Consider the following 25,000-nt stretch of genomic DNA (forward strand, 5'->3'; position numbering starts at 1 on the left):
TTCCGAAATTTGATTCATGACAAATTCTCATCGTGGTAATGATGGGGTGTTTGAAGCTGCACTTATCCTGTTGTTGGACACTGACGCTTTGATGGTCAGCTGGAGACTCAGCTTCTGATTGCACGGATTTTGTCAATAAAATAGTTTAACTATTGCATGAACAAACTAGAACGGTACTCGGTAGAGCGCGTACCTCCGTCAGGCTGAAGAGTTTATGTTTTGCATCCCACTGATTGGTCCGGATGCAGATCCGGCCTTTCGTCCTTGTCACACACCAAAATCGAATCGGCTTGTTCTTGTCACATACCCAACTCATGTACCAAGTTTTGTAATAATCCATACATAACTTTTTGAAATATTGTGCTATTTATTATTCTTGACCGCATCTCTCAATGGTGAAGAATGAGTTAAAAATTATTTTTTTAACTCTCGTGTCCGGATCCGGATGTTCACCTAATTCGAATCAATTCATCCTTTTCACACACCCAACTCATCCACCAAGCTTTGTCATAATCTGTCCACAACTTTTTGAGATATCGTGTGACATATTGTTTTTGCCCTATCTCTCAAAGGTGAAGAATCTCTTAAAAAATCATGGTATCTGGATCCGGATCTTCACCAACATTCAATCAATTCGTCCTTGTTACACACCCAACCACACAATATTTTGTAAACAAATGCTTGTAATGTTGTTTGAATAATTTAAGTGTTTATATTCCTACATTTTCATCTGGAAATCAACTACAAGATTTGACCGACTGTTTTCAGTGCAATCGTGGACCGATTCAGAAAATCCTTCATTTATGAGCGGCTGGCAATGTGAGTTTTTTTTTTTTGAAAAAAAAAAAACCCCAAAAAACAGGCATTAGAAATGCCTTTGTGTAGCTTGTTTCCTCTTCAATAAACCTCTTACAAGGTGTGTTGAAATCCGAGAGTTGTCTGCTGTAAGAGATTTCCATACACAAGTGGATTGTAGAGCATTATGGCCCGAGCACTTGGCATGATGGGAAAAGCGTGAGGTGCCAATATTATTTCATTGTCAAAGTTTCAGCTCACATTTTTCTTTCACTCTTTATAGTTGCCGGATCACTCTCTATTTACCATTTTTTGCATCCATTCCGCTTAAATGGCCCAGGATAAAACAAATAACACAATGGAGTAAAAGGATATACTCACACGGGGGCTCGGTGCCATGGGGGCTTCGAGTCCCCGGGATCTCCGAGCCATCCTCATTGACACACCAGCAGTACCCGGCATCACTGTGGCACTGCACAGGGGAGAAAGTCCCGTCGGTCTCACACTGCGGGAGGTAGAACGATGGAGATGGCCGTGACCCATGTTGGGATGATGCCGCCAGCATGCTGTCTCTCCATTGCTCACACTTGCTCTTCTCGTGACCCTCATGCCCTGGAATAAGTTTGTAAATACAATGTATCAATACCTGACGGTGGACCCACAGACTTTGTATTACAAGAATGACGGACATTTCAGCTTTGTTTGTCAAAATGCCAACATTATCATAAGAAACCAACACCATTACACATGGACCGTGTGAGCCTAGTATCAAAAAAGCGTACCCTGTAATGGGATGCATTGGAACCCATCACCGTGGTAGCCTGGGTTGCAGCGGCAGCTGAATGACCCGGGGCTGTTGTAACAGGTTGCGTGGGGGTCACAGCGGCTGCTCCGACACTCGTCGATATCTACCACGCAACCATCGAATATGGGACAACTGGGTGTGGCAAGCAAAGCGAGGTGATTATGTGGGTGAGGAGGACGACGTCATGCGAGCCAATTGGGAAGAGAAGAGTCATTTGCGAAGACCTGAGACCAAACAAGATGTGTTGATGATTGCAGGGAAGGAGAGCTAGATTGAGGTTACTGAAGAAGAAAACAACGCCAAAAGAGCTTAGACTTACTTAAGCTTTATTCAGGTGAGATTCACAACAAGCCTCATGGCAAGTACAGGATGTACACAGTTTGGCTGGCAGACCCACTTACCCCCTGTTAAATCAAATATGAGTGTTAATTAATTATTTCCTTCACAAATCGTTGAAGAATTATTTTATGTCATTTTGTTTTGCGAAATAATAACCCCCCCATCCTTACCCATGATCTTTATTACCACCATTAACCCTTCCCAACCCAAACCTCTTACTTGCTGGTTTCAGTGTTCCTTCCCCTTCTCCTTCTCTCTCTTTTTTTCCTGTTCGTTTATTCCCTTGCTGATTGTGCCTAATTGTTAACCCGCTACACCAATGTCAATTTAACCTTGTGCTTCCATGAGCCTCGCTTTTGTAGAGAGAGAGAGAGAGAGACAGAGAGAAAAAAAAAATTAAGCCACTATAATTTAAGGCCGGGGTGATCAAGCAACTCCAAACTCGAACATCCATAACAACTTTACTGGTGACCAAAATAAAGACCAATTACTGCACCGTAGTCCCAAGAAGGCCAGACCTAACAACATACACACACACACACACACACACACACACACACACACACACACACACACACACACACACACACTTAAAACCAACCAAGATAACATCTTCTTGCATATAGCAGCTTGGCTGCCGGGTAGCTATCATTTTGTTGGGGCACGGCTGTGCCACTAATGCTGTGTCCCTATAACAGTACACTGGTACTCATTTTGCCAACCTCAGAAGGATGATGGACTGAGTCAACCCCACCTGGTGTTAATTCAGCTGCCACCAGGGCTCAAACTTAGGACCCTAAGATCCCAAGCGAGCCACCCTAACCGCTAAGCGAACACCAGGCTTAACCAAGATATGAGTATACATGAGAAATTAGGAAACTGATATACAGTACAAAACAATGATACTAACAACAACAACAACAACAACAACAACAACAACAACAACAACAACAACAACAACAACAACAACAACAACAACAACAACAACAACAACAACAACAACAACAGGATGAGGATGAAAGAGATTGTTAAAGAAATAATGGTGAAGAAAGCGAATGAGGAAAGAAAGGAAATTCGCTTCTGACTCTGCAGTATAACATGATGAGGTAGACATAAACGAAGTGAAGCGAAGTAACATAAGGAATGTACATACAGGAATTCTGAAAGGCTTTTGCGAGCAGACCCTATGGGGTCCTACCTGAGCATACGTGTCCATTCCCCGTGAAGCCAGGAAGACACTCGCAGCGATGTGTTGAGGGTCCAGTGGGAACACAGTGCGCACGCTCGGAATAGTCGCATCCGTGTGTCGGTGTGTCACACGGGTTGACAGGTGTGTGTGCTAGGGAACAGCACAGTGAGTGTGAATTTTAAAAAGCAGCATTGTAATTGTGTACAGAAGAAAAGGGTCTGAATTATAGAGTTCATCACGATGAGTGTGTAATGTAGAGTGGACCATGGTGAGTGTGTAATGTAGAGTGGACCATGGTGAGTGTGTAATGTAGAGTGGACCATGGTGAGTGTGTAATGTAGAGTGGACCATGGTGAGTGTGTAATGTAGAGTGGACCATGGTGAGTGTGTAATGTAGAGTGGACCATGGTGAGTGTAATGTAGAGTGGACCAAGGTGAGTGTGTAATGTAGAGTGGACCATGGTGAGTGTGTAATGTAGAGTGGACCATGGTGAGTGTAATGTAGAGTGGACCATGGTGAGTGTGTAATGTAGAGTGGACCATGGTGAGTGTGTAATGTAGAGTGGACCATGGTGAGTGTGTAATGTAGAGTGGACCATTGTGAGTGTGAATTACAGCATTCATCACGATGAGTGTGTAATGTAGAGTGGACCATGGTGAGTGTGTAATGTAGAGTGGACCATTGTGAGTGTGAATTACAGCATTCATCATGATGAGTGTGTAATGTAGAGTGGACCATGGTGAGTGTGTAATGTAGAGTGGACCATGGTGAGTGTGAATTACAGCATTCATCACGATGAGTGTGTAATGTAGAGTTCATCACGGTGAGTGTGTAATGTAGAGTGGACCATGGTGAGTGTGTAATGTAGAGTTCATCACTGTGAGTGTGTAATGTAGAGTGGACCATGGTGAGTGTGAATTGTAGAGTTCATCACGATGAGTGTGTAATGTAGAGTGTACCATGGTGAGTGTGAATTACAGCATTCATCACGATGAGTGTGTAATGTAGAGTGGACCATGGTGAGTGTGAATTGTAGAGTTCATCACAATGAGTGTGTAATGTCGAGTGTACCATGGTGAGTGTGAATTACAGCATTAATCACGATGAGTGTGTAATGTAGAGTGGACCATGGTGAGTGTGAATTGTAGAGTTCATCACAATGAGTGTGTAATGTAGAGTGTACCATGGTGAGTGTGAATTACAACATTCATCATGATGAGTGTGTAATGTAGAGTGGACCATGGTGAGTGTGAATTACAGCATTCATCATGATGAGTGTGTAATGTAGAGTGGACCATGGTGAGTGTGAATTACAGCATTCGTCATGATGAGTGTGTAATGTAGAGTGGACCATGGTGAGTGTGTAATGTAGAGTGGACCATGGTGAGTGTGAATTACAGCATTCATCACGATGAGTGTGTAATGTAGAGTGGACCATGGTGAGTGTGTAATGTAGAGTTCATCACGATGAGTGTGTAATCTCGAGTGTACCATGGTGAGTGTGAATTACAGCATTCATCACGATGAGTGTGTAATGTAGAGTGGACCATGGTGAGTGTGAATTGTAGAGTTCATCACAATGAGTGTGTAATGTAGAGTGTACCATGGTGAGTGTGAATTACAACATTCATCATGATGAGTGTGTAATGTAGAGTGGACCATGGTGAGTGTGAATTACAGCATTCATCACGATGAGTGTGTAATGTAGATTGGACCATGGTGAGTGTGAATTATAGCGTTCATCACGATGAGTGTAATGTAGAGTGGAGCATGGTGAGTGTGAATTACAGCATTCATCACGATGAGTGTGTAATGTCGAGTGGACCATGGTGTGTGTGAATTGTAGAGTTCATCACGATGAGTGTGTAATGTAGAGTGGACCATGGTGAGTGTGAATTGTAGAGTTCATCACGATGAGTGTGTAATGTAGAGTGTACCATGGTGAGTGTGAATTATAGCGTTCATCACGATGAGTGTGTAATGTAGAGTGCACCATGGTGAGTGTGAATTACAGCTTTCATCACGATGAGTGTGTAATGTAGAGTGGACTATGGTGAGTGTGAATTACAGCATTCATCACGACGAGTGTGTAATGTAGAGTGGACCATGGTGAGTGTGAATTGTAGAGTTCATCACGATGAGTGTGTAATGTAGAGTGGACCATGGTGAGTGTGAATTGTAGAGCTCATCAGGGAAACTGTGTAATGTAGAGTGCACCATGGTGAGTGTGAATTGTCGAGTTCATGGCTGTGAATGTAAATTATAGTGTTCAGTACGGTGAGTGTGAAATGTACAGTACAGAATGGTGAGTGTGAAATGTACAGTGCAGAATAATGAGTGTGAAATGTACAGTGCAGAATAATGAGTGTGAAATATACAAAGCAGAATGGAGCGTGTGAAATGTTGTGTGGAGCATGGTGAGTGTGTAATGTCGAGTGGAACATGGTGAGTGTGAATTGTAGTCTATAACATGGTGAGTGTGTAATGTGGAGTGGAGCACAGAGAGTGTGTAATGCAGAGTGGAGCATGGTGAGTGTGTAATGTAGAGTGGACCATGGTAAGTGTGAATTATAGCGTCCATCACGATGAGTGTGTAATGTAGAGTGGACCATGGTGATTGTGAATTGTAGAGTTCATCACGATGAGTGTGTAATGTAGAGTGGACCATGGTGAGTGTGAATTATAGCGTCCATCACGATGAGTGTGTAATGTAGAGTGTACCATGATGAGTGTGAATTGTAGATTTCATCACGATGAGTGTGTAATGTAGAGTGGACCATGGTGAGTGTGAATTGTAGAGTGCAGCATAGTGAGTGTGAATTGTAGAGTGGAGCATGGTGAGTATACGTTGGAAAGTGCAGTACTCAGTTGCAGGTTTGGAATAGTTTTTGGTTCAAAAGGCACGATTGTGTTGCGTCGTAGTCTAAACACACAGGAAGTAAAAACAAACGTACGTATGCAGCTCTGTCCATCCACTGCAAAGTGATATCCCTCATGGCACTCACACCGGAACGTCCCCAGCATGTTGACACAGTGCGCATACGCACCACAAGTGTCTGCTCTTTCGCCACACTCGTCCCGATCTGCATCCACACAACAACTGATTACTCGACATGCAGAGTGGTGTCTCCCAGAAAGAAGACGCGTGTCGGTAACATTTTGGTCGAGTCTCCGAGAACTTGCGAAGTACCAGTCATACGCAAACCCAGCTTCAGGGTGCATCCAATGGAATATTCCAGCAATTTTTGTCAAAGGGATTATGGGTCCATCAAGATGATGTCTCAAGGAAAAAGGTAGTTGGTACTGGAGTTGTTGTTACGTTTATGGTGGCCTAATGTTTTTGAAATACCCCATATAAGGAATGTTTCGCTGGAGGGCAGGTCGGGTGGCAGGCTCAATCTATCCTAAGGCACTCTGCCTGATTTCCAATGGTATCAGAAACAACAAATGGTTTGATTCAAACATGGATTGAAGAGTCTGACTGTGAGTTTATCTGCATGCTTTGGTGTTAGTGTGGTAATACAAAAAAAACAAAAAAAACGAGAAGGGCACTCGGTAGAGCGCATACCTCCACCACGCAATGTTCACGAGAACATATTGGGCCCAATGCATTTTCTAAATATCATACTAGATATCATCTTTAGCCCTATCTCTCAATGATGAAGAATCACTTTAAAAAAAAAATTATCGTATCCAAATCCAGATTGGGATCTTCACCAAAATCAAAGCAATTCTTCCTTGCCACACACCAAATTGGTCCACCATGTTTCATCCGAATCCGTCCAAAAATTTTTTAGATATCGTGCTATATATCATCTTTAGCCCTATATCTCAATGGTGAAGAATCACTTAAAAAATTGTCAGATCTGGATCCGGATCTTCACCAACATGGAATTAATTCTTCCTTATCACACACCCAACATGTCCACCAAGTTTCATCCGGATCCGTCCACAACATTTTGAGATGTCCTGCACACAAACAAACAAATGAAATTGCTCGTTGAGCAAGGAATTGCTGGAATAACTTTGTCATATCTCCATGATCTCTGAAAAAACAAAAACCTGGAAATCAATTTGGTTCTTATAAGTCGATAGTGTTACTGTTTAATGAGTTATAGCACTTAGTTTGGTCATGATCATAACTTGGAAGTCAATCGGACTTGAAATGGCGTTTTTATCGTAATTTGAAAGTTTTGACCCGACCCCCCTAACATTTGACCCCCGACCGCTAAGAAGGGTGTTGGTGTGACACCCCAATGAGACATGTGGTTGGATGCAGAATTGGAAGATGCACATTTTGGACTTGTTTTGAAGTCGATACGACCATTTTAGCGGACGTTATTGCGAAAATAAGAATTCGGTTTTTTGGTGACCTTGACCTTGACCTCTGACCGAGATTCACCAAAAACGATAAGTGTCTAAGTTGGACCATGGCCGACGTCTGTACCCAGTTTGGTCATGATCGCTGAAACGGTGTGGCTGCTACAGGGTAAACAAACACACAAACAAACACACATACAGACAGACACAAAGAATGACACACACAACCGACCAACATAATTGCCGAAATCTGAAGGATTCCGGAAATTAACAAACGGACAGAAAGGGGTGAAAACAACCTCCTTCCACCTTCGGTGGCAGAGGTAAAAATGGTAATTTCTCCTTCATATATTGTCACACCCACCTGTGGTAATCTATTTTAATTTCATCTGGAAAGTGCGATTTCCAGAAACTGTCACCTCCACACTCGCTTGTTCACCCCCCACCGGGTGTCAGCCTGGCTGGGGGCTTCTATTTTGGGTTCTATACGTTTGTCTGGAGGCTATACGCGAAAATGACTGGACACATTTCTTTTCGTATTTGACATTTGTATGCAACAACATCTGGACATGAAACAAGTGAAATTATTTTAGGATTGGAGCCAAATTTGAATTTAAAAAAAAAAAATTTTGTTAAAAAATTTAAAAACCTTTACAGGAGAGATTAGTACAAGATTGCACATGCTTTCAGGAACCATTATATATATATATATATACTTCACCATCTCCACTACCAGCAACCTACTTTGAATTATTTATTTATTTGTAGAATATATATATATATATATATATATATATATATATATATATATATATATATATATATATATATATATATTCCCTTATAAGGCACGTCAATGCAGGAAGATACCCTTAGGCCCATAAAGCCTTATGCAATGGTTGTCAACATATGGTTTGAAATATTTGGTATGACTCAGCTGGGGTGGGGTTCAAACCACCGACCTCTCAGACTCACAGCAGCTGCTCTAACCATAATACAACACCGAGTGTGGAAATTTGGCCGAGATAAATATGGCAAGTGCACATTCGTAGCAGGTAAACTAGCAAAACAGACAACATAAACATTGACAGAAGCACAATACAGGAGCTCGAAAACGAAGCATCATACAAATACCTCGGAGTGGAAAAGCGCTGCCAAATGTCACAAACAAATGTGCCAAACAATTACTAAAGAATAACTGCATAGGACGTAGCTGATCTTAAAAACACACCTCTCTCCAAGAAAGAGAAACAAAGCCGTCAACCAACTTGCAGTACCAGCATTCCAGTACAGCTCCGGAATAATAAACTGATCACAATCATAAAAAAAATCAACAAACAAGATATCAAAACAAAGAACCTCCTCACGATCCACACAATGTTCTACAAAAATCCGTGCATCCCAAGAATGATTCTGCCGGGATGAGGAGGAGGTAGCGGCCTGATAGAACTCAACCAAATGCACAGAATGACTTCTGTAGGATTAGCTGAGTACGTGAAAAGTTAATCAGACCACCGCATCAAATTTGTATGCAAACACGAAGACAGCAAGCAAGAGAAGGTATGCCTAACCCACCTTGCAAAAAACTTCCCAAAGAGGTCTGAATAGAAGATGTCACACATGAAACAAAACAGCAGCATATACAGCCCCAATAATTGCAAAAAGGATAAAAGGAAAATACAAAGCGAAACATCAACAAATATATACCAACAACTGTGAGAACGACAAAAGAGCTGGGATGGAGAATGAATCATTATAAATGCCCAAGACCAATGGTTTTAATAAAATGGCGGGACTGAGTCAGACAGGTGTGTGTTTCGCAAGATAGAAACAGAAAGTACGAGTCACCGCCTATCAGGATGTCAAAAAGAACTCATCTCAGAGCAGGTGTACACACAAAGGCATAACAATGTATGTAGAGTAATCCAATGGCACATCTACAAAAACTTCAATTCACATCCAGAAAATTCATGGAAACGTGAACCAAAGCAATCACTGAAAACAAAGAAGTAACGCTTACATATAACCTGATGATCCCATTTCTTTTGTATACATAGTCAAGGCTCGTGGAAGAGCCAACACAATGAACGAATCAGGATGTACACACACCACACCCAGAGGGGAGAGCAGTACTCCATCAAGCTGGCGATGAAGGCCTTGTCGGTGGGCAGGAGTTCAGGTGTGCCAAGGAAGGACTTTGTATGACGGGGGATGCCCAGTCGGTGTCTGGCTTTGGAGGCCAATGTTGAAATATGGTTTGCCCAAGAAAGAAAGATCACGGCTGATAGTGAGACCCAGGAGTTTGAGTGACTGAACTTCCTCAAGAGAATTGTTAAGAAAGTAGACAGGAGGGTTTGTCAGATGGTCCTTTTGGAGAGAGATAGTGAGAGTGTGAGATCTGTCGTGATTGAAGCACATATTCCAAGTCTTTGACCAGCTTGTGATTTATTTTGAAGGTCTGAAGAGAGGGAAGAGGCTGCATTCTGTCAGTCTGAAGGATGAGGGATGTCACGGCATAAGGTGGAGTCATCAGCAAATAGATAAAGAGGATTTTTCCAGAGATTCAGAGAGATCATTGATGAAGATCAGGAATCGGACTCGGCCCAGAACACCGCCTTGGGGCACTCCAGCCCTGACAGGGAGAGGAGTTGAAAGGATTCCATTAAGAGCCACACATTGGGCACAAGAGGAGAGGAAATCAGTCAGCCATGCGCGGAGTTGGCTTTGAATGCCATCGGCAGATCTTGGATGCCACTGATTCATAGAAAACAAAAACGAAGAATATCGTACTTGGGTACAAAAAAGGAAAATGACAGCATTGCTAATTGAGGGCTAGCGACTTCCAGCAACTTTGGTCCAAATAGTGTGGAAATCAGGAAAATGATCAAGTATTACACCAGAATCTAAAAAATTATGTAAAGAGAATTTGGAAGCTGAAGAGCACTGACATCGGTGCCATTGATCGTTGGAACAACCAATCGATAAAGAAGAACCTTACGGAGATCTTAAAAACCATCCAAGAGAATATTATTATCAACGAACTGCAGTTGGAAGTTGTCTGGGGCTCAGTTTTGATCCTGAAAAGAGTCCTCAGAACAAAACTTTGAAAACAACAAAACTTCACAACTTGGTGCATGAATTGTGATCCCTTATGGCTGATGTTGGCTCAATGGTTAGGGTGGTGGGCTTGAGATCCTATGATCCTGAGTTCAAACTCCCCTTGGCTGTTGAATTAATACCAGGTGGGGTTGACTCTGCCTGTGATCCTTCCGAGGTCAGCAAAATGAGTGCCAGCTTGCTGGTACCCTGTGTCGGAGTGGCGACCCGTCCAGGATTGTGTCCAATAGCCAAGGAGTCTGCTTCAGCAGCACCAACGCTCTGCACAGAGTATGGTCCCAGTGGATGGATGGATGTGATCCCTTGCCAACACAGATGTGGATACTTTAAATCCTGGGAGGATTCCCTTCCGCCTTTTGAAACCCACAAATGGAGATGACAACCAATAAGAGAAAGGCACAGACAAGTCCTCGCAGGACGACAGGTACGTTTCACGGGGAATCACGTGGAATCCTTATTCACTTAACCATCTTCACCACCAAAAGACAATTTTAAATTATTAATTAGTATACACATTACCAGCACTGATACCAACACAAACTTTGAATTATTTATTTATTTGTATACATTTCACTAGCTCCGGCGTCCTGTCTGCGGAAATTAGCTGGTGGACGGAAAAGATCCTACGGTGTCCTTCACTGAGAGTAGGTGAGTTATCGCGGCATCATGTTGGAGGGGTGACCTTTCCAGGATTGCAACCCCAGCCATAGAAACTGTTTTTGACCTTGACGCTCTGCAGAGAGTATGATTCTTGATCTGATGTTATCATTTCCACAACGGACATACACCTTAGATTAAGTATTTATTGATATACACTTACCATCTCCAATACCAACACTTAACGTTGAAATATTTACATATTTTTATACACTTTACTGTATCCACGACAAACAGAATTTAAATGATTTTTTTTTTAGATGCACTTTACAATCACGATGACTGACAGAGAAGGAGAGCCACTCATTTCGCATCCGCAGACGCACAGGCTACCAAGGCAGTTTTCCGTTGGCTCGGGAACACAATCCTGGGCGGGTCGCCACTCCGACGCAACGTACTTGAATGACTTATTCTTCCCAGTAAGTTGGTACTCATTTTGCCTAACCTCGGAAGGATGACAGGTTGTGTCAACCCACCTGGTGTTATTTAATGGTGCCGTGATGCCGTATGACTATATGTCTCTTCATTACGACCGTGAAGCTGTGAAGTCGTGTGACGAAATCTCTTAATTACGTAGTTGGAATGTACTTTTTAAACCTTCCGATCCTTTAAACTGCTGAGACCGCTTAGACATTTGAAGACCCTTTAAGATCCTTCGGACGCCGTTACACATTTACATCCTTCAGACCCCTTACATCCCTCGATACATTTAGACCCCTTGAGACCCTATAGACCCCTTCTTTGGCTGTCTGTCACGAACAACGATGACCAATTAGGCAGATGGGTTAGCACTAGCCTGCGTGATGAAAATGAGCACTTGCCTGTGTAAAATGAGTACCAACTTTGAAGACCCTCTAAAACCTTAAGGCCCTTGAAGCCCCTGAAGACCCCTAGCAATCTTAAGGCTCCTAAACACCTGTAAGACCTCTAAATAACCCCAAGACTATTAAGAACCCCAAAAATCTGCATGACCCTCAAGACCCCCATGATCCCTAAGGCCCTCAAGACCCCTAAGACCTAAAAGACCCCTGAAGACCCCCAATATACATAGGACCCCCAAGACCTTTAAGACCCCAAGACACTTCAAATCCTCAAGCCCCCAATACCCTGAAGACCCATATGACACTTAAGATTATTAAGACTCCTGAGACCCTTAAGACTCCAAGATCTTTTAAGATCTTCAGACTCTGTAAGACCCATAAAGATCCACAATACCCTTAAGACCCCTAAGACCCTTGATTCCCAAGATGCCTAAGACTTTCAAGAACCCCCCACAACCCTCAAGACCCCCAATACCATTTGGACCCATAATATCCTTAAGATCCATTAGACCCCCAATACCCTTAAGACGACTCAAGACCCCCTAAGCCCCCAAAAAACACACAGACCCTTTTAAAGTTTTAAGACCCTTTAGACACTCTTGGACCCCCTTCACCCTTTAGACTTTATACCCTTTTGACCCCTCGAACTTTGGAGTCCACAGACCCTTTAGTTTTAAACGTTTACACTCCTTAAGTCACTTGACTGCCTTTGGAGACCTTAATATCAATTAGACCCTTTACACCCTTCAGACATGTTAGACAGCTTGGACCCTTGACCATTTAGAGTTTTAGACCACTTAGACCTTTTGAGACCCTCTATAAATGCTTGAGAGATTAGATCCTTTTGATCCCTTAGACCTTAACTACTATTGGAACGTTCCCTTTAGACCTTTAGATCATCTTGAACCTTTTGTGCATAGACCACACAAACATAATGTTCTTGCAAAACACAGACGATACTTTTTCAGCAAGTGATGTGCAAACTCGACACACCCAAAGGGTGGGTTCCTCTGGGAGTACGTATAAAACTAAAAAAACATGTTAAACATATAAAACTAAAAAACATTTTAAATATATAAAACTAAAAAACATTTTAAATATATAAAACTAAAAAACATTTTAAATATATAAAACTAAAAACATTTTAAACATATAAAACTAAAAAAACACGGGTGGACGATGAAGCTTCGGTCGACCCATGTGAGTATGTCTATTTATTATTGGACTGTGAGTACGTCTTAATTACATACTATTGGAATGTACCTTTTAGCACTTTAGATCTTTTAGACCCCTGAAGACAATTTAGACATATTAAGATCCTTTAGACCCCTTAGAGCCTTTAGACCTGTCGACCTTTAGACCATCGAGACCCCTTGAAATACACACCACACAAACATCTATGGAGTCTTCTTGCAATATACAGACCATACTTTTTTCAGCACCTAATATGCAATCTCCACTGACCTGGAGGATGGGCGGCCCTACAAGGTGGAACATAATTTGCATATTGTGTCACTGAACTGGTTCACCAATCAAAACAGAAGCATATTGCTTTTGCAGTCAAAAGTTCAAAGGTCAAGGTCATATAACATCAATTTTCATCCTATTAACTTGAAATTTGAACAGGTTTTGCATATTAGGTCACAGAATTGGATCAGCAAAAATTAGAACAAATGTTTAGCCACGACATGTCAATGGTTTCCATGACAACAATTTCATCCCATTATAATCAAAGTTCACCTAAAGCGGCACCCTACATATATAGGTTAAAACCTGTCAGTATGTAAAGTTTTTTTCTTGTACCTCGAAAACGAAAACCCATAAGATAATGTGCATGTGTATGATGAATTTGTTTTAAAAATTTGCATCCCTTTGTATGAACTTTTCGAGAGCATTACTTGGTTCATCTGAAGAACACAAGGGAAGTACAGCATGCATACGAGATTTTTTGAATGTGTCTTATTTTCTATCGTCTGGCATTTTCCACAAGCCGTGCAATCTCCCTTCTTTTCTATTGTTTGCCACATGGCACATACCATATAATTAAAGGGGCCTTTTTGATGCCCCTGGCATTTTCCTCAAGAATTTATGTTCGTTGGTTGGTTCCTTATTTAAATAAGGAATAAAAATTTTAAATTAATATTTAAATAAGAAATAAAATATTAAACAAGGAAATTTAAAATATGAAATGTAAAATCTACACGTCCCATTTTAAAGGTGCGGTTGGAGGCTGTGCCCTCGATGAAGAGTTGCATCCTTCTTATGTCTCACCCTGAAGGGGATGCGAGACTATTGCAACCTGTGTGTGTGACTATTGCAATGATATCAATAATAATAAATTTCACACCAAATTATTTGATCAACGAGATGCTTTTCCATTCCACATTGTACGAATGCCTTTCTAAGACAGAAATATTCCTAAGAAGTTTTTCTATGGTACAGTTACAGGTGAAATAATTAGGACTGTGAGAGTAACAACACACAGCACTGAACCTGTCAATAGATCAAAACAGTTAGTCAGACGTTTACTAGCACAGCGCTGAACTTGTCAATAGATTAAAACAGTCAGACGTTCACCAACTAACACAGGGAGCTGCAGTTAACAGATCAAAATAAGTTTTCTTTAAGATAATAAAACGACAACAAATAGAATTAGTGAAATACAATGCGAATAGTAAAAATATTATCAACGAAATATTTATATAAATACATAACATTATTAAAAATATGTATGTAAACCATTTAAACCCATTTCAGTGGTTGATAGGAGATGAGGAAGCAGGTAAAAAACAGTTTATAAATAACCGTTTGAATATTTGAACAACAGTTTTATATAGAGGTGAGTGGGGTGGCCATGTTTGTTGGTGGATGTGTTATATTTAAGGTAAGATGTATATGATTTAATGTAATATCATATAATAGAACGTGTGATGGGAGTTATAACAATGTGATAATACATTAAATCCTCGAGCGAGTAAAGTCTGATTTGTGATGTTGCATCGATGGGTTTACTAACTGCCTGGACACAACTGAGGTTGTGGGTCTATTGATGTAGGTAATCTACTGGTGTGGATCCATGACCAAGGTTGTGGATCTTCAGCTTGGAGAGGTTCTGGGCTGAAAGGATTGAAAACTTGAGGAAGAACGGTGCCCAGCTGATGATCCATGCGGTCGGGAAACCAGTCAATTGCTCACATGTTAAGGTTCTTACTTTAGGTAAGAGAACTGTTTTGAGGTTTACATAATTTATAGCAATTCTTTACATACTTTTTAGCATACAATCCCTACATCCTTCTGCATTTAAAAAAAATATAAAAAATTATCACTTCTATGACTTCTATACTCAGGTTTCTTGCCATCAATGTAATATCATGAACAAATAGATTTGACCTTTACTGCAAAATTAGTTTCTTTTGTTAATGAATTGTCCACACGACATATGAGCCAAACTACAATTGCAGACATTCGCAAGTGAATGCAAGATTTTTACAGAGGCAGGGAAAGCCATACAGAGGCAACGAAAGGCAAAAATCTTAATTTTGTGACTGATGAGCTTTAACTGCTGTAAAACCTCCAAAACACCTCCGATCCGAAATTTCCTCTGCATCCCTGCATCGGGGCTGTTTGAAGTACCTTTTCTCTCAAATCCCATCTCCATAGACTCAAATACACAAGACTGATGAGGCAAAATGTGCTTTTTTTGCACCTAAATATGAAACATAAAATGGGGTTTAGGTGTGTATTGGACCAAGGTACTACCTTGCAAAATTTGAAGAACATTGGCTCAGAAATGAAGGGTCGGTCTGGGGTTGTATATTGTTAGAAGGAAAGAAGGAAAGAAACAAACAATGTCTCCCCTCTTCGTCAGAGGGGTGAGATGACCATTATACTATTAATGACCATACATGACGTCGTTTGTGCCGCTACTGCCAACAAGTAGGGTAACTTAATGAATTTGCCCCGGCAACTTCTTTGGTTGGGCCAAGTTAAAATATACTTGTTTCTCTTTCATTTTATCGTCTGTGCCAGAATCTTTCTTCTTGATCTGTTTTTCAGTCGAATCTCGGTATAATGAGAAGATGAATCTTGCAGACTGGTCTTTGTTGTGAAAATTCATCAATAATGCCACGCTAGTTTTCAGGGCAACACGAGCTCGCATTGCCACAGCCCTGCCCAGGTGGTACGAAAAGTACAGGGCCTAACCATTACGGTGATATACCATCACCACATCGCTGTACTGTACACATAAATATCGACACCCCTGGGTCATCGTGTTATTTCTCAAACTCTAGGAGAAAATAAGAAACCAGGCCTTCTCTCTGCATTAGACTTCACACGGCATTATAAATCTTCAAGTACAAGCACACCTTACTGAAAACTTGGATCAAACAAGCCAATCAGCTTCACGCACATTTCTGATCCCTCTTCGAACTGATTTTCGTGCAGTGTAAAATCCAAAGCAAAAATCACAATCCGAAAGTCAATGGAACAACTACAGGCAGAGTGCGACCGACACTTTATGCACACATACTATTTAATCTGGCTGAAGAAGAGGAACTCCAAAGCTCGAAGTTGAGCCACCTCGCTTCAGCTGGCTTAAGTGGATGAAGATTTTGTGATATGGTGGAAGGGCAAGGGATGTGCTGAGCAGTCATGGAACTCACATCTGCAAGATCATTGCAGCAAGGCCTTGCCCACCCAGCTACTCGTGCTTAATTGATTATGTTGTTTTGTGTTGAATGTTTGTCTATTTTTGCTGTTTATACTGACCTTGGTTTGCTTATTGTGCTATTTTCCCCCATTTTATGCGAAGCGATTAAAATTCCTAAGTTCGTTGAAATGCAACTGGAAACTAAAAGTGATGTTCGTTCTATTGAATTTTTTTATTTATTCCGGACGATCATTATGTTGACTGTTGTGTAGATTGTTCAACCACATTGATCTCTTCTCGACTGTCAGCGCCTCCTTAAAACCTACCTACCATAGGTATTCCTGCATCACATGTACACCAAGTCTCTAGAATGGATAGAAACAGTTTTGTAGGTAAAGGCCTTGTTGCTTTTCTTCCCTGGTGTGAATTTGATTCTCATGGCGATTCAGAGCAGGGCTATCCAATGTCTTACGTCCACTCCTGTGTGGATGAATCACGTGCCGTGCTTTGATTCAAAAAAGACTTGACCTTTGTGCCAGATCATGGATATGTACATATTAAAATAATGTACTTTAAATCCCCTTCCATTGAACAAGGGGTTAATTTCAGACAGCATGAAATACACCTTGCCCTCGCCCTACATGGGTTCTATCTGTACGGTTTCGCAACTGCAGGGTTAATTTTTTTAATACCAAAATTTCACTCGACACAGTGGGCGATTGGATATTACACGGGTCACGCTGGGGGTCTGCACGGCCTGCGCACCAAATTCAAATCCATGTGACACTTGGGGAGCGACTCGGGGAGTGAGTCATGTGACCGACACTCGTGGCTCAGTCCCTCTTTGTAAATATGTAAAGTGTGATTGACGATGAGATTGATCTTTGTAAAGTGAGATTGATATGTAAACATGTTAAAATAGTATTTAAACAAGCTGTGTGACTTGTAACACACATTTCGATAAAAAAAATTGGTCACCTTAATGATATAATGAATGAAATAACCATCTCATTTGTCCAAATGTTCTGTCTTTATCGGTGAAATGGGGGGCCTGATGGGTACTGTTATTGGTTTGAGAAGGGGTCTGGAATGTAATGACCCTTTTCCCATTTAATTAATGCTTAGCTCTGCACAGATTGGCTCTGCATTGTGTTTTCTGAGAACACAGCCCCTGTGCAGTGCAAGGGCAATGTGTACTCATCTTGTAAGGCTCTGCCGATAATAACTCGTTTTATTTTTGCCTTATCAGAAGTTTGATTGACAAATGTCTTTGCAAAATGTAAAACAAGATGGGTCAAGTTTATTGCTTAACTCCCTCTTCAGGCTTGACTAACAAAGACATCATCCATATTGGAGGACAACTGCACAATTACATCCATGGAGGTGTTTCTCATTAACAAGGGGGGGGGGGGTCACGTTTCTGTTTCATAACTTTATAAATGTTTTATCCACACAAAAACAGATAGTTCTAGATTATTGAAAAAAATAGGTCATGGTGTCACTTTAAGAACTAGAACGGCACTCGTAGAGAGCATAGCCATAGCCTCACCTCACACGTTCATTCTGAACAAAAATACCATCGTAAACTGAACATGATACTATTATGACCCACATAACCGTATCGTCCATGCACCCTATTCAGTTGCATAGTTTCTTGACATTGGTTATGAACATCATAAATTTAATTCTTCACTCACATCGGGTCACAGATCAAATATATGAAGTTTCAGATTTTTTTGGATAAGATTTTCAATTCAACCAATTATAGCTGGAATACCACTTCTCTGAAGATGTCATCGTTATCACCCTAAACACCCCAAGGGGAGTTGATGCAACATGCCAAGTTTCTATTTTTTGCATTGAGCAGTTTCAGAGAAAATGATGTCCAAATTTTTCCCTTTCATCCAATACGGCTTGCCGTACCATGTGACCTATGATGTCAGAGTTAGCAATAAAATATGCTCCATGGGAAGCCCTATGTTTAAACTTTCGCATGGATCGGAGAAACGCGTGCAGAGACAACCATTTTTAATGCAAAAATATATAGATGCGGATACACACACACACACACACACACACACACACACACACACACACACACACACACACACACACACCAAATTGAGAGGGATGTTTCGTGTCATTTACAGGCACAACCATTATTCAAAGAAGGCTGGAGGGGTGATTCCACATGATCATTTATTGTGACCATCCCTCCATATTTTTGCATTTAATTTTTTTTTCTTTATTACTGCTTTCTGTACTTTAAAAAAATGTATTTACATGCTGGAGAATTTTGTTTTGTTTGCACTATGAAATATCGTGTTGTCGAAACCTCCGTGGACCCACCCCGAACAAGCTGATTAACAGGCATCGTCCCACCCACCCCTCTTGGACCTTTATTCCCAGATGCATAGGTGTTCAGACACGGAACTCTTTCAAGTAATGAAAATTTTAAGTTGTCATGGACCTTCCCACTGTAAAATTCAATAGATTAATGTTTAAACCAAGTCCTGAGGTTAAGGCAATCTTGAGTTGGGCTGACTGAAAAGAATAATAATAATAATAATAATAATAATAATAATAATAATAATAATAATAATAATAAAAATTACAATCAGACTATTTTTGGGTTGGTTAGTCTGGAAACTCAGCGATGTTGTCCAAGAGTTTAATGAATGTTGTTGGATGTGAAATCCTCTACAGATGACTGGTAGGTACGATATATGTTTATAAGTTTGTATGTTGGGAGTTTTTTTGAGGATTTGTGTTGCATTAAACCTATGGAATGTCCATGCCATCCCAACATAGGAAGTCTACCAACTCCCTGATGCATTGAGTAAGTTATTTGTGCAGCACATTCTGGATATGACTAGCTGTACATGAATAATTTATTAATCTTATGTATCAAGAAGAAAGTTTGTTTGTTCGTTTATGCATTCGGACCCTACAGGAACCAATGCAACCAAACGTTGCATGGCCTCCTCTTTCATCCAGAGGAAGGCCGAGGGGTACGTTTGGATAAAACAAAAAAAATTGAAAAATTAAAAGAAAAATTATATAAAGACCCCAAATGGGAAGAAATAAATCAGATGCAAAGATAATGGCAGTTTACAAGTTATTTGAGACTCAAGAGCAGACAGGCTTAGGTTGAGGATCAATGTGCAAAATAAGCAGCCTCCAGGTCAGCTGAGACTACAGAGCAGACACTGGCTCGGGATGAAGATCGACGCACAAGACAAGCAGCCCCCAGGACAGCATGCTGGGCACCCTTCGAAGGTGAAGCATTTAAATACAAGTCCAAGCACATTTTGCAATGCCAAATATTGGAAATTCAAACTAAACCATAAGGCCAACATTACACAACTTGGCATGCAGGAAATATTTCAACACATATTGCAATGAATTTCTCTGATCAACACTGGGTACTTCAGCTAGTAGGATATAAAATGGGTGAATGGTGATGGTGGTGGTGGTGATGGTGGTAGTTATGGTGGGGAGGGAGAGTGGAGGGGGAGGGGGTAGGAGGTCCAAGTGGTGCTCACACGGTTTCCAACATTTTTGTGGCTAAGAATCAATCCCCGACAGGATTCCACTCCATCACATGCTGACTAGTGAAGGAATAAAATGAATGCATTTGATTTGCATGATGGATGCCTCATAATGAGCTTGCTAATATTGATCAAATCATTTGCTTAAACTGCACACGTATGGAGGATTAAACAAGTTAGACTGAAAATAGAAAAAGACAACAGACATAATTTGACGTGGGGCTGAATCATCGTGCGGAAGCGTGCCAAACATGCCGCGGAATGGTTTGATGGGAGAAAGAAGCAAGGGAGCACAATTAGACAACCACGAAATGCCGGCTCCAGGCACAATCAATTCAGATGTCTGCTTAGGGCCAGGACGGTGTGGAACGTTAACAGTAATTAGGAGGACCTTACAATCAATTGCAGAACCAGCAGGGAGCCAATTAACAGTCTCTTGTACAATGCTGAACATTCACTTTGGTTGCTGTTGGATTCTGCCCAGCGGGTCTATCTTTCCTCTACCTTATGTCAGTTCTTTTTGTGTTCAGCTTTTATTTCTCTGTTGGTGATGCGATCACATTGCTAAAGACGACAATGTTTGAGTTAGGCAGTGTACAAGCCATAATGCTGCTCTCTTGGTCTTCTCATGCACATCTAACAGCTTCGTTTTTAGTATGTTGTGTCGATACATCATAATATAAGCAAAGTGTCAAATAAATATAAGAAACCATAAACAACCACAGCTAACGAGCATTTTAATAGTGACATATTCTGGGTGTGTTTTGTGGGGACGCATCCTTTAATTCACTCACGACTTATCTGAGAAAAACCTTCTCTGATTCTGCATAAAGTATGAAGAGCAGAGATGGACAAAAATGGTAGGCTTTGAGGAACAGTGGGGCCTTTAAAATAATAATAATAATAATAATACTAAGAGTTCCCTTACAAGGAACTTTTGACACAGGATGAGGCTATCAAGCCCATCAAAGGCTCATCAAAGCCTGAGCGATGATTACCAACCTATGTATTTTTTGTCTGTGCTCTATCCTCTAAATGCTGAGCATCAAGAAAGGAAGCAGCACATCCCATTTTTGAAGACTTTGGTATAACTCAGCAGGGGTTCAAACCACCAACCTCCCAGACTCAGAGTGGACACTCTAACATGTCTGGTAATAAAGGGGTATCTTTTTCACTACAAAGGTATTTTTATTTGTTTTTTTTTAGCCTGGGTCAACTTGGGTTAATTGTTGAATGGTGGGGTGTGGATTTGGGGCGAACAGTAAAATTTAATTGAGACTAAGTAAGATAGATAGGATGCTCCAACTTTTGAAAAGGATCCACTTTCTCACTTGCTGGAAATAGTCACGTACAAAAGTAGGCCTTTGAGCCCATACCATCATGGTTGACAGCTTTGCTTTAATTTGATAGCGTGAAATTATTCCACGGAAGTGAAGGGTTGATCGCTTTGCTTTAATCGAGTCAAACAAGAGATCAGATCAGAGAAATAGTCACGTGTGCCAGAAACTTTGTAAAACGCTGTGCCTTAAAAGTGAATTACTGGAACAGTCCATCCATTGCAAAAACCTTGAAGTGGAATCGTTTTAAACTGCACATAACACCTTCCTACAGCAATCTATAATTTTAAATCATAATGCTTGGTATTCATGGGTTGGTAGTTCAAAATGTCACAGCATGTGTGACAGGATCATTCTCATGTGACTTTTCTGATCGTTGCATGTGGACCTTTTGCTTTGTTGTTCATTATATTGGCCGTAACCACTTGCGTACTAAAGGGGGTGCAGGGACGGGGGGGGCAGTCCACCTCGGGAAGGGGGTCGGGTGGGTGCGATTGGGTGAGTTGAAATACTAGTACGATGATATAACGATGGTTTTAGTTGCAAGTAACATTATAATATTATTATTTATCTCATAATAAAAACAGTAACTCGGAACTAAAACCATTGTTATATCATTGTAACTAAAACCATCATTATATTTTTATTTATCCTCTAGAGTCCTCATATAAAGCACGATAGCAGCGGACAATATAAACAGTGGTTCACAGGTTCACATAACTGGTACGTAGGTACTCATGCATGGTTAACAAAGATAAAAAAACGAAATGTGTACTTCAGATTCTCAGAAAGCTCAAAAGTGTACTCGCACAGCAGAGGCTTTTGATGGAAGGTTTTCTCGTGGAATGGAGGTAAGATTCTTTCGTAATGATTGTGATATACTGTGATTTCAAAATTTAAGTGTACAAAATTAAGTTTATAAGTTATAACAATATACTGTAATTTAAATTATGATGTGTCGCTTATATGATTTTAAAAAGATAGATCGAAGGAGAACACACGAACCAAGAGGGAGAAGAAGGGGTTTCCTCAGCCATGCCGGGAAGATTCTTCCCTGATAATTCTGATAATTTATTTACAATGATTTCAAAATTTAAGTGTACAAAATTAAGTTTATAAATTACAACAATATAATTTATCAGCTATATTGTAAGTTTATAACTTTTAAGATTAAAAAAATACATCTAAGAAGAACAGGCTCGTGAAGAGGAAAAGGAGGCTCAGGAGCGTCCAGAATGAAAAAAAAAATCAGTTTGTGAGCGTCTTGGCTGGAGTGAACGTTCTGAGAGAGTGCTGACACAGGAGTAAGATGCATACAAAGCTGAGTGACGCATTAAAAATCAGAGCGGCGATTGGGAAAGCAGACAAACACGCTCGAAGCTGACAATTTTTTTCCGTGTGAGTACCAAACCATTTCTGCTGATAATCATTGGAGAATCTCATTCCAAAAATTGTGTGAACACCTGAATGTAAAATACGATCCCAGAAATGATTTTTTTTTCTCATCAGCTTTCTCCACCAATTAGAAGCAATCTTCCATCAGTTACCAGGGCATTTTGCATTGTAGGAAAGGTCACAATTCGTTCTTTGGTTTGACATCAGTTTGAACTCATTTGCATACATGTCTCGGCCATGATGGTAGCTCGACAAGCTTTATGGATTAACCCTTTCATTCTGAAAAGTTCATTACATTACTGTACTGTATTGGCAGGCCTTCTGAAAAGTTAATCTCCATTAAACAGTTATTGGGCAGGAAAAACATCTCCACGGAAATGACATCGTGCAAACACCCGGGCATTCCCTGACATTGGATTTTCTGTTACCTTTTTGAAAATTCTTCCTGGTGATGTTTTCTCTGTGGTTGAAGACGTGATTTTGTTATATCAATGCCAAGCAGTATTACCTGTTTGCTGAATTTTTAATGTACTACATTATTCTTATTTCCAATTTGCTTACAACAAGTACAGTTCTGTAATCTGCTTGAAATTTTACTTGCAAACATGATATGTTTTCTGTGTATTTAATTTTAAAAATTATTCATCGCAGGGTGAAGGGGTGGGGAGGGGGGGGGGTGCCGGTCCATCTTGGGTGCTGAATACTCTAGGTACGTCCCTGGCCATTATGATCTTTCTTTGGATTGATGATACGTGTTAATTGCGGTTACAGCACTGGCAATCTCTTGTGCACCTACCATTGGTTTACCAAAGTCACTTACTTTCCACGTGTGCCAGTGGCCCATCAAACCTCAAAGCATAGCCAAATAAGGTTGTGTATGTGCATTGTAGATGTGATTCATAATGGTTTTCTTACCATAACAAGCTCTCCCATCTCCTGCATAACCAACAGCACATTCACAGGCATAGGCTTGGCCTTGCCCGGGTTGGCATTGGGCATTGCTGTCACAGTGATGTGATCCATCGTAACAAGGGTTTTCCACCACAGGATCTATGGCACACACGCCACATGTGGCTTATCCAGCAACATCACAAAAACACACACAGATTGCTTTAAGTGAACCATGGAGTGAGTAATAACATTCAATATATTGTCAGCAGATAATGAATTGGCATAATTTTTATCAACTTCCTCCCTCTCACAATCTCCTTTTTCCTTCCCTCCGGAAATTCACCCCAACCTCCTCAACTCTCCAATCCCAGATTTGTTCTCCATTCCCAGAGCAGATGTCAGAAGTCAACTTTTACAGTGAGCGAAACATTAAATAATTCATTTTCAGATTTGCCTAAGAGATACTGGGGAACACAGTAAAATAATTGGGAATGGTTAGTTTTGTGCAGTTACACAAATCAGAACGCCACTCCAAATTGAATACTATTATGAAAAGAATTCTTCCCCGGGGTAGTTTCGAAGGCTAAGCTCATTTCCACGTATTCTCATCTGCAACACAATAAAATCAATTTTGAGCTTTACATCTTTTTTTCTTTTCTTTTAATTTTTACCTCATTAATTCAGGAAAAGAAAACATTCCAAAACAAGAGCAGGCAAATTATCAAACAGCATCAAAGCAAAACTCAATGTCAACAGTTGTGGTTGAAAGGGCCATTTGTAATTTGCTTTCCGAAGGACACAAGTTCACTTAGCTTCAGCTTACAGTTTTGAGCCAGGTCAGAAGAGCTCATGCATCTACAGTTGAAACAGAAAAATCCCATCTTAATTGAAAGAGGCTTTCATGGTGAGTGGAGATTGATGGTGACACGACAAGCCGCCTGGGAAACTTTAGTTTAGAAGTACATTCAGCTGCAGAAACATTCTAAAGAGATATATATATATATATATATATATATATATATATATATATATATATATATATATATATATATATATATATATATATATATATATATATATATATATATATATATATATATACAGTGGGGAGAACAAGTATTTGATACACTG

General features: G+C 40.5%; 2 protein-coding genes across 7 annotated transcripts in view; one reads left to right on the forward strand and one right to left on the reverse strand.

The window, feature by feature from the left end:
• LOC147014765 (uncharacterized) overlaps positions 1-1,017 on the forward strand; it is a 199,316-nt gene extending 198,299 nt beyond the window's left edge. For all 6 annotated transcript variants that reach the window (XR_015050900.1, XR_015050903.1, XR_015050902.1 and 3 more), the window contains one exon: positions 573-1,017. The gene's annotated coding sequence lies outside the window, so the exon portion shown is untranslated. The remainder of the gene's footprint in view (positions 1-572) is intronic.
• NID1 (nidogen 1) overlaps positions 1-25,000 on the reverse strand; it is a 131,595-nt gene that overhangs the window by 67,366 nt on the left and 39,229 nt on the right. The window contains exons 9-13 of the mRNA XM_085853016.1: positions 23,894-24,028; positions 6,084-6,212; positions 3,138-3,278; positions 1,578-1,703; positions 1,177-1,407 (exon numbers count right to left, since the gene is read on the reverse strand). Of these exons, the coding sequence (XP_085709142.1) occupies positions 1,177-1,407; positions 1,578-1,703; positions 3,138-3,278; positions 6,084-6,212; positions 23,894-24,028 (762 nt within the window). The remainder of the gene's footprint in view (positions 1-1,176; positions 1,408-1,577; positions 1,704-3,137; positions 3,279-6,083; positions 6,213-23,893; positions 24,029-25,000) is intronic.

The sequence above is a fragment of the Eptatretus burgeri genome, chromosome 13 (genome assembly GCF_056783735.1).
Source record: "Eptatretus burgeri isolate ZD-2024b chromosome 13, Ebu_testis_v1, whole genome shotgun sequence".
NCBI lineage: Eukaryota > Metazoa > Chordata > Myxini > Myxiniformes > Myxinidae > Eptatretus > Eptatretus burgeri.